At 36.9% G+C, this 11,039-nt stretch overlaps 1 protein-coding gene across 1 annotated transcript; it reads left to right on the top strand.

Annotated features, from left to right (window-relative positions):
* The first annotated feature begins 479 nt into the window (after positions 1-479).
* LOC109238182 (leukotriene A-4 hydrolase homolog) lies at positions 480-4,375 on the top strand. Its single transcript, XM_019404613.1, has 4 exons — positions 480-1,712; positions 2,382-2,615; positions 2,700-3,026; positions 3,831-4,375. The coding sequence occupies exons 1-4, from the start codon at positions 735-737 to the stop codon at positions 4,125-4,127; spliced, it is 1,836 nt and encodes a 611-aa protein (XP_019260158.1). The 5' UTR covers positions 480-734; the 3' UTR covers positions 4,128-4,375.
* Positions 4,376-11,039: the final 6,664 nt, after the last annotated feature.

Raw genomic sequence — 11,039 nt, 5'->3', positions numbered from 1 at the left:
GTATTAAATGCTGAGTCCGTTAAGGAATATATATATTCAATGTAATGATTGTGTAACGTAGCATTCAATGTCTTTAATTATTCATAATAGCCTCATTATGATTTAGACATAACATACATTCTCAAAGGTACCTATAAAAAGGAGATATATGATCAGTTGTAGGACACAAAAAAGCTATTGGAATATACATTGGTATCACTTGTTTTTCTTGATTATTATATTGCTACTCAGAATTATTTCCTTTTATTCATTTCTTTGATTATGAGTAACCCGAGTTCTTCTAAATTGTAGGTTTGACAAAAATTCCATTTTTTGGTAAACAAAACTTTACCTTTATTCTCTACTAGCATTTGCACGTACGAAATTTTAAATTCAAAAATTTGTAGACGTAACACAGATGTATGCTATAGAAATGAAATAACATTGAAAAAGAAGTAAACTTTGGAAAAGAGATACCATTGTTGCCCATGCAAATAATGTAAGTTAAGTTCTAAAGAATCTGTTTTATGTTAGTTTTAAAAGTAAAGTGGCTTAGTGGGTAATCTTTTCAGTCATCTAAACGCCTTTTGGAGCAGGAGACAAAAATTAATGGCAAATTAGGAAGAAGGTGACATGATTTTCCATATTGTTCTTGTCTGTCTCATTCTTCTTCCCGCTCCTACATATATCTCAGTACGCTACCATCAAAATTTAAAAGCAGAGGTTACAAAAACCTTCATTTCTGTTCAATTTCCATGGCACCCATTGACCCGCATTCCTTCGCCGATTCAGCACACCCGCTCACTACTCATATTTCCCTCACTTCCTTTTTCGATTTTTCATCTTCCACCATTTCCTCTGCCACTCTTCTCTCCCTCCCTACCCCTTACACCGGACCCCTCACTCTCGACACTCGCTCTCTCTCTGTCTCCTCTGTGCTTGACCCACTTTCCCTTTCCCCTCTCCCTTTCTCCCTCTCTCCTGATTCCCCAATTCTTGGACAGTCACTCACCATTTCCCTTTCTGACCAAACCCAAATCTTGATTCTCTCCAAAACCAGCCCTTCGAGTTCTGCCCTTCAGTGGCTTTCCCCTCCTCAGACATTCAACAAGACTCACCCTTATGTCTACACCCATTGCCAGCCCATTCACGCCGGTTCGATCTTTCCTTGTCAGGACACACCCGCTGCGCGTGTAAAGTACGCTGCAAAATTGAACATTCCGCGTCAGTTGTCCGCTGTTATGGCAGCCAGACACGTGGAGAGGCGGGACCCACTGCCGTCCGAGGCACAAGGGGTCTGTGAGGATTCAGTGTGGTGTGGGGATGATAGGGTGGTGGAGGAGTTTGCGATGGAACAGCCTATACCTCCCTATTTGTTTGCATTTGCTGTGGGGGAGTTGGGTTTTAGGGAGGTGGGACCCAGGACAAGGGTGTATGCTGAGGCTGTTCCTGCAGTATTGAATGCTGCTGCTAAGGAGTTCGCTGGCACTGAAGAGATAATTCAGGTTGGGGAGAATCTTTTTGGACCTTATGAATGGGAAAGGTTTGATCTTTTGGTGTTGCCTCCGAGTTTTCCTTTAGGCGGAATGGAGAATCCGAGGATGGTTTTCTTGACGCCCACAGTGATCAAGGGGGACGCTAGCGGATCGCAGGTGGTGGCTCATGAACTTGCTCATAGCTGGACGGGGAATTTGATCACAAACAAAAACAACGACCACTTTTGGTTGAATGAGGTACTATAGCTTATTGTATTAAGCACTTGAAAATAACACACGAAGAGTATAGGGAAATTAAATGCTTTATTTATAGGATGGTTAAACTGTTAAAATACAATCTTTAGCATCCTAATGGACTTTCCTGGTTTTTAGTTGTCTTTCCTATTCTCTGACTAAAATTTACACCAATAGAAAACCTTTGAAGGGGTAGCCTAGAGGTTGAAGAATCTGATAGAGACGAATTCTTCTATTGAATGTCGTTAATTGTTTTTGTTTTGGCTCTATTCACATTTGGAGTTCCTTGACCTTCGTGTTCCATCACTTTAAAAACTCTACCTTAGACCATAGCCTTCTAAAGCACTGTTTGGGAAGTGAACTTGCAAGATCTGCAAAGAAGCTTCTTCTGTTAGGTTGTGGAGATAGACATAGTACTTTTGTTCTTTCATATGAATTGTGGATTAGAGTGTGAAAATATGATTTCGCTATAACGACAGTGGAAGAAATGAAGTCCAATGCTTATATTAACTTTTGTCTGCGAAATCAAACTTAGGCATGTACTATGATTAATTAATGTTCGGAGAGCACTCCTATTAAGTTTGTTGTAGAAAAAAGGGATTCTTTCTTTCTTTCCGTCTTTCTTTCAATAATTAACAATGTAATAAGTTAGACTGATTCTGGTGATTGAAGGGTTTTACAACATATGCAGAGAGAAGAATTGTTGAGGCTGTGCAAGGGGAGGAAATAGCTTCATTAAATATTGGAATTGGTTGGAAGGGACTTGTTAAGGAAATGGAAAGATTCAAGGATAACATGGAGTTCACCAAGCTAAAGACAAATCAGGCAGGTGTCGACCCGGATGATGTGTACTCTGTAGTTCCGTATGAAAAAGGCTTCCAGTTTTTACAGCACATTGAAAGACAGGTTAGTAGATCATCTAGTCTAGGAGGTATTCTACGTTCTACTTACAAGAACAAACTTAACTTTTCGTCCGCTGTCATTTCTCAGATTGGAAGACCTGCTTTTGATGAATTTCTGAAGAAGTATATTGCTACCTTCAAGTTTCAATCTATTGACACCGATATGTTTCTCAATTTCCTTAAAGTTAATGTCCCTGGAATAGAGAACAAGATTGATTTGAAACTTTGGACCGAAGGCACAGGGATCCCTCCAGATGCCATAGAACCAGTTTCTAACATCTACTCAAAGATTGTTTCACTCGCTAACGAGTTCGGGCTAGGTAGGACGCCAAGAGAGGATGAAGTTGTTGACTGGAAAGGACAGGAATGGGAGCTTTACCTCGAGAACCTGCCTAAATCTGCCGAAGCATCTCAGGTAGTAACTGGCCATTAAATGAGAAGTTTCCCTCAGTAAATTGGCAAATTATTTCTTTTCCCATTTGATGAAATGTGTGCTTTTTCCTTATTTTCTAGTGATAAATCTGATTTAACATTTTGAAAACTTTTTTTCTCTCTGTTATTAGTTGATTGTTATTTGTGGTCACACACCTATATACACACATTTCTTGAATACACCATAGCAAAATATGTACATATAGCATGTCCATATATGTTCCTCCTTTTGTAAATTCCTATTACCTGTGGATCTCTAATATGATGGATTGTCAACTGTTTCTTCTCTCTTGCTGGTCTTGGTGCTTGACTGCAGCCTATCTCATTTTACAACTAAAATTTGTTTAAGCTGCAGGCAAATTGACTCAAATGTTTGTTCATGCATGTCGTCAGTCGATTCGAACGCATGCAACATAGGATTGTGCTGCTTCTTCTCTGTGTTTGTACATGTCCCCATGATTTAGCGGACAGCATTATAAAAGTAATTAAAATTCAAGTCGACAATGTTGTCTGTTCATTCTCTGTTCGTTGTTATCCCCCTCAATTCTTATCATTTATGTTCTCATTCTTTTAACTATTATTTCCATTTCTTTAACTCATGATTATGCTTCTAATCAAGTAATAAAATCTAGTGCTGGAAGACGTCCACCTCAGTTGATGGTTTTGCACCCTTACCTCACTGCTAGGAAAATGTCTTGCCTCGCACTCTTGCCTTTAAGATATTGCTTGAACACCCCTATTCCGAAATGGAAAATAGTCGTTCTAAGTCACTTTGTGCTATTTTCAGGTCAGAGAATTAGATGCTGTCTATCATCTTTCTGAGTCAAAAAATTATGAGGTCAAGGTAGCTTTTCTTCAGCTGGCCATTTCAGCAAGGTGCAGAGAATACTATGGTGTGGTAGAAAAAACTCTGAAAGAAGTTGGAAGGATATTGTACCTTCGTCCGCTCTACACTGCACTCGTACAAGGCGCTGGGAAGGAAGAAGACAGAGTTTTCGCTAGAAGGGTATTCTCGGAAGCCTGTGATTGTTATCACCCCATAGCTCATGCTGTCATTGAAGCTACTCTTGCCAAACATGTTTGAAGTTTGTGTAAAGCCAAACCAAACCTTGCTAATGTAATCCTAATGTAAAATAAAAACATGTTTAGCAATCTAATGTAATTCGAGGTCTGTGTAAAGCCAAACCTTGCTAATGTAAGGTAAAAAGAAAAGCAGTGAAATTTTTGCTACCTTGAATTGTGAAAAATGCTTCTCCAAGAAAAACATTTCTACCCAAAGTGGATCTAGTTTTCTCGAGATATTTGATAATTAGTTTCTGATTATTCTTCCAAGTCGTGCGGTTAGCATTGTTGATATAATGGTAACCTTTTACTGGAACTAGGGCGTGTTATGTTATGTACTAACTAATGTGTAATTCTTCATCCCTTTTGAGATGAAAAAGTAGAGAGTCACCATCTCCTGAATTACCTTCCACTGCAGTCTTGTACAAGGCAGGATCCATCATTTTTGAGTTTACTGATTAAAGATAGTATTCCAACCAGAAATCTCCAAGTCCCTTGTTGTTTTTATGGATTAAACAAGATTAAAAGTCCTTGTTGACTCTTTGTTAAATTAGTTTGTCTTGGAATCTTCCTTTGTTGAATAGTTGTGTTTTAAGGCTGGTCGATTTTGCATGGTGTGGCCATATGAAGAGATAAAAGAAAGGTCCCTAGCGGCCGACCAATTGAGACTTGGGGAATGGTAAAAGCTTATCCGCATCGAGTGTTTGTATTAATTAAATAAATATATGATACATGTTAGTATATTCTATTTGTAAAATAATTCTGGAGAAGATAAAATAATATATAAACAGAAATGTAAAAGAAACAGAATTTAATCCGAGTCCACTTAATTCACAGTGTTTTCTTAAAGAACTTAATCCCCTCCTAGTACCGAAGGTTTTGGATTATTTCCTCCCAGGATAGAACGAATTACACACTGATGTAGCGGTACTTCAAACCCCAGTGTTTCAGCGAACACAAAGATCGGTAGCAAATCACACTTACTGTTGTTTTCTTTGTAGTTAAAACAATGCAGAAGAAAGGAGGAGAATTAAGACATTCGTATGGAAAATCTGAGAGAATGAGGTGATATATATATATAGCCAATATGTTGAGTTCAAATTGAAGAGGTGCAACTCTTCAGAAGGGCTATCATGACCGTTTACTCAAATGACCATAACGTAAATGACTATTCACGCAACAATAAAATGGGAATTCAAACCCTTATTTTTCCATTACAAAAAATGAAAAACGGAGGTTGAGGAAACGGATAATTTGGATTTAATATTAATTTTCCGTCTACAAAACCGAATATTTAATTATATTACGTTAATATTTATTATTAGCAAATAAATTTGGTCCAAAAAATTAATCAATTAATCATTTGACCGAAGCCGAAGCCGAGCCGAGGGAGCGACAACGCCGGCGCGAGGCTTGCCTTATTCTTAACCCTTTAAGAGCTAGAAGAAGAGCAATTGTATATATACCCATCAAAAATCTTTTCTTCTTCCAATATGGGACAATGTCCCTTTGTCAAGGAGTGAAACTCAAATATTTTATTTTCCCTCCATTTCCCATTCACCCTCTTTTAAGCTAAATTAAGCTTAAAAAATCCAACAATTCCCCACATGAACGGGGAATGGCTATATCACGAAAATATGCATGAAAAACTGTATGATTCGCAAGCAATGATTAATCGCATCTGGATAAGTAGGTTTCCCTTTAAACTTTCCGTAGTGAACTTATGTCGGATATACTCGGTCAATCGGTAGATTTGATATCTTTGAACCGTCGAACTTTGGTGTATACCTAAACAACCATAAGTCACACAATCAACCCTTAACCGTCTTTGGTTCTCATTGTTGTGTTCGTTTCAGCCATGAACACCGCCTAGTTTCATAAGTGCATAGAGAATCGGTCTTATAAAATTCTCCTTGAAGCGGCTAACACTTCACACTTACATAGGTGATTCCTAAACGTGTCATCGCGTAGATACACTATTTGATATATCCCGTATCAAATTTAGAAATCATTAAAAAGCCTTAATGCTTGGTACTGAGCATTGTCTCATCACGAGAATGGACCAAAATTTTAGTTGACGATGTTGAACCGTCATTAATGACTTTGTTTATTCTCCTTTAACCTAGATCTTGGGATCTCCAGTCTTCTAGGTAGAGTTACCGCCACAATGACTTGTTCTCGGTCATAGTCTCATTCCTCTCAATATTTCTCAACTACCTCTCTAGTTAGGACTTTTGTAAGTAGATTCGGCACATTATCACTTGACTTTATGAGTCAATCATGATAATTCCTCTAGAGAGTAGTTGCCTAACGGTTTTTATATCTTCGTTGTATATGACGAGATTTACCGTTATACATAACATTCCCAGCCCTTCCAATTGCCGCTTGACTATCCCAATGTATGCATATTGGTGCCAACGGTTTGGGTCAAAATGAAATATCTTCCAAGAAACTCCGGAGCCATTCAGCTTCTTTACCGGCTTTATCTAAGGCTATGAACTCAGCCTCCATTATAGAGAGGGCAATACAAATTTGTTTGGACGACTTCCAAGATACCGCTCCCCCACCAATAGTGAATACATATCCACGAGTGGACTTAGAATCAGTTGAACCGGTGATCCAACTTGCATCACAGTATCCCTCAATCACCGCAGGATATTTACTATAGTGCAAAGCAAAGTCCTGGATATGTTCTAAATATCCCAAAACTCGTTTCATTGCCATCCAATGAGATTGACCTGGATTGCTCGTGTATCGACTCAATTTACTTATAGCACAAGCTATATCTGGTCGTGTACAATTCATGATATACATTAAGCATCCCAATACACGAGCATCATTGATTCGACTTGTACCTTCAGCAAGGAGATCGTGAATAATCATTTGCAATTCCTGGACTTGGGTAATAACAGACTTGCTATCTACCATTGTGTAGTCCCAAAATTTTGCAGCAACGAATTTCCTCAACCCGGCATCTTCAGTTTTGTATTTCCTTTCAAGCGCAATCCACAGTTCTTTTGATATCTCCACATTACTGTAGACGTTATATAGATCGTCCTCCAGTCCGCTAAGAATGTAATTCTTGCATAGAAAATCAGAATGCTTCCATGCCTCAGTCACGAGAAAGCGTTCATTCTCTGGAGTTTCGTCGGGCATAACAGGAACATCTTCCTTAATGAACTTCTGTAGACTTAAAGTCGTCATGTAGAAGAACATCTTTGCTGCCACCGCTTGAAATCAATCCGGAAAACTTTCCGGCTTCTTCTACCGGTGCCAATGCCGGTGTTGTTCGGATTGTCGATGCATTGGCAGTCACCATAGGAACAGTCTGGTTCCCGTTGTCATTCCTCATTTTTGTAAAAGAATGACACAAACAAATGTTAAAATCACGTAGATTTTAATCTCCAATGGAATAGAAAACCACAAAGGTTTTAGTCTCCTGAAATAGTGAGTATAATACAAATACAGAAAATAACAAGTTCCTTAAGCTTGTTAGTATACCGTATTTGTAAAATAATTCCAGAGAAGATAAATAACATATAAACAGAAATGTAAAAGAAACAGAATTTAATCCAAGCACACCGATTCACATTGTTTCCTTAAGGAACTTAATCCCCTCCTAGTACCCAAGGTTGTGGATTATTTTCTCCCAGGATAGAACGAATTACACACTGGTGTAGCGGTATTTAAAACCTCAGTGTTTTAGCGAACACAAAGATTGGTAGCAAATCACACTTACTGTTGCTTTCTTTGTAGTTAAAATAATGTAGAAGAAAGGAGGAGAATTCAGAAATTTGTATGGAAAATCTGAGATAATGAGCTGATATATATATATAGCCAATATGTTGAGTTCAAATTGAAGAGGTGCAACTCTTCAGAAGGGATATCATGATCGTTTACTCAAAACATCCATAACGTAAATAGTTATTTACCCAACAATAAAACAGGAATTCAAACCCTTATTTTTTCGTTACAAAAACAGAAAACGGACGGGAAGGGTACTTAATTTTTCGTTCATATTTACTATTAACAAATAAATTTGGTCTAAAAAATTAATCAATCAATCGATTATTTGACCAAAGCCAAAGCCGAACCAGAGCCGGAGCCGGAGCCGAGCGAGCGATGACGACGATGATGCGAGGCTTGCCTTCTTAATTCTTTAAGAGCTAGAAGAAGAGCAATTGTATATATACCCATTAAAAATCTTTTCCTCTTCCAATATGGGACAATGTCCCTTTGTCAAGGAGGAAAACTCAAATATTTTATTTTTCATCCATTTCCCATTCACTCTCTTTTAAGCTAAATTAAGCTTAAAAAACCCAACAATACATGTCTCCACAAATATTATTATCACTAAACTATAGTAAATTAATACATATTCTCATCTTAATTTAACACTAAATATCTGGTGTAACTAAGTTTTTGCTTTCATTTTGGTCTTCAGTTACAGGGGTCGGCGGAGAGATGGATAAAAGAACAAACAAGGGAAGTTCGGAGAATGCATATGGAGTCGAATCTTGCTTTTGTATACAAATATAATCTTTACGGCCGACCTTTTACCCCTTATTCTAATCTTAAGTGAATTTAATGCCCCATTGAGTGATGACCTGGCATGAAAAGTGTAGTTCATTTCGTAGATGCGCGTGAGGCAAAAAAAAAAAAAACAGCTTAAAACTAATTTAATTGTCCAGGTGTTACTTTCCTATTGGATACTCTAACTAATTAAACTTAATACTAATTTTTTCTCTTTTCTTATTCATTTTTCTTTTCTTTTTATCTTTCTTCATTTTATCAGTGAACCACTGGCCTGTCATTATCATCTCCAGCCATCCTCTTCCTCCCCATTTTTTAAAACTAAGTCAAATTTTTTTTTTGCTTCTCTTTCTTTCTTGTTGAATCTCTATTTTCACTTCTCCATTTCCTCCGCCATATTAACCTACCTATACAAACTCCATTTTATTGCTCATATTTTCTCCCTTTAATATCCTTGATTTGATAGAAACACAAGTTCTCCAAAGCAACTGCGTCATGAATTTAGGTTGGAATAATTTTTATACTTGACTGGAGAGCTTGATGTTCGCCAATATCATTTTTTCGTACAAGGAATTTTCTCTCCTTTTCTCTTCGATCTGGGTGTGTGGTTTTTCTTTCCACCTTAGAAATCCATCACCAGGTTCAAATTACTTGGACCATCTAGTGTGTTATGTTTGACTTAATGGACATTGCTCTTTAGATGATAAAATAAATAAATTGACAAAACAAGTAAAACATAAAGGGAAATTATGCAATTGCTATATATTTATTTGACTAATTGCTTATAAAATCTAGTTGACAAAAAATACTATTATAAGATATTAGAAAAGTTTTTTGGTGAGATTGATGTGAAGGGAAACACTACTAGAAATTCGGAAAAAAGTGACCACAAAAAGCGATCAAAGTTGGTCGCTTACAAGTCACAAAGCGACCAAAAAGCGTCCAAACTGGCTTGGTCGCTATTTCATTGGTCCCTTTACCTTAGAGACCAAAGTTGGTCGCTAATTAGCGACCAACTTTGGTCTTTAAGGTAAAAGGACCAAATATTCCGGTAAATAATATACCGACCAACTTTGGTCGCTTTAATATTTTAATAATATAAATTTAGCGACCAAAGTTGGTCTCTATATTTAAATTACATTTTTATTTATTTATTATTATTCAAAATATAGCGACCAACTTTGGTCTGTAAACCAAATATTATATTTTAAAATCTGGAAAATAGCGACCAAAGTTGGTAATTTTTTTTTAATTTTTGTAATTTTTTTAAACATAAGCGACCAAAATTGGTCGCTAATTTCAAAAATTTAATTTTTTTTTATACATAAGCGACCAAAATTGGTCGCCAATTTTCAGATTTTTTTAAATAGAATAGCGATCAAAGTTGGTCGCTTTTTAGGAAATCTGGGTTAATTAGCGACCAACCTTGGTCGTTATTGCCCAGAAAATATTTTTTTTTAAATAGAAAAGCGACCAAAGTTGGTCGCTTTTTTGGGTATAATTTTGGCAGAAACTGCCTGTTTTGGCAGCTACACCACCTGTCAGCATACCAAATTCCCTATTACAAGCAAAAACAACAACAATACCAACAACAACAACAACAACACAACAACAACAATAACAACACAACAACAACAACATTAACAACAACATAAAACCAACAAAGTATAAAGTTCAATAGAACTAACACATTAAGCTAACAAAACTAAGTTAACGCTTATTACAAGCCCATTCGAAAACTGGTTCTATTGTCTAGTTCAAAGTATATAAAGTACTCAAGGAGTGTTCTTTCAGCATCCTCGTCCGAAAGTTGGATTGCCTCGCCTGACTCATTAGGTGGCTGACTGTGTATGAATTCCTCCACGTCAGCTGTGAAGCGACCCTATAAGAAAAATTACATTGAATTAGTATTTCAAAATTATATAAAAGTAAATCAAAATACTTAATGAAAAGTAAAAAACTTACATGTACAGTCGAGGCTCGGCCCTCGACCCACTTATCACGCCCAACTCTAGTCCTAGAAAGGATAAGCGGTCGCTGCAAATATAATCCGGTCTAAAAGTCCGGAGTCGAATCCCACAGAGAACTAAGGTTTCGCTGTAATTGTTCAATATCGCAAAGAAGACAAGTCCAAATAATTTTCTAATTATAAAGATTATAATATTTATTTTTATCTAGTTAACTAACAAATCTAGAAAGTCGTAAAACTATCAATTAACAAGGATAAGGATTGGAGTCAAGATTAAGGAGGTCTAGAGTTATGATTTCCCCAATTGTTGATTTCATTAGTTGTATGCTTCTTATAGCTTTGACTTAGTTGCCTCTATCAATCATGAACTCTCCAGCTATCATAAATCTCTCTCAAGCAATTATGATAATTTACTAGACGCACTCTCTCAAG

Source organism: Nicotiana attenuata, unplaced genomic scaffold (genome assembly GCF_001879085.1).
Source record: "Nicotiana attenuata strain UT unplaced genomic scaffold, NIATTr2, whole genome shotgun sequence".
Taxonomy (NCBI): domain Eukaryota; kingdom Viridiplantae; phylum Streptophyta; class Magnoliopsida; order Solanales; family Solanaceae; genus Nicotiana; species Nicotiana attenuata.
The sequence above is the reverse complement of the archived record's forward strand: the minus strand, read 5'-3'. Positions and strand labels throughout refer to the sequence as shown.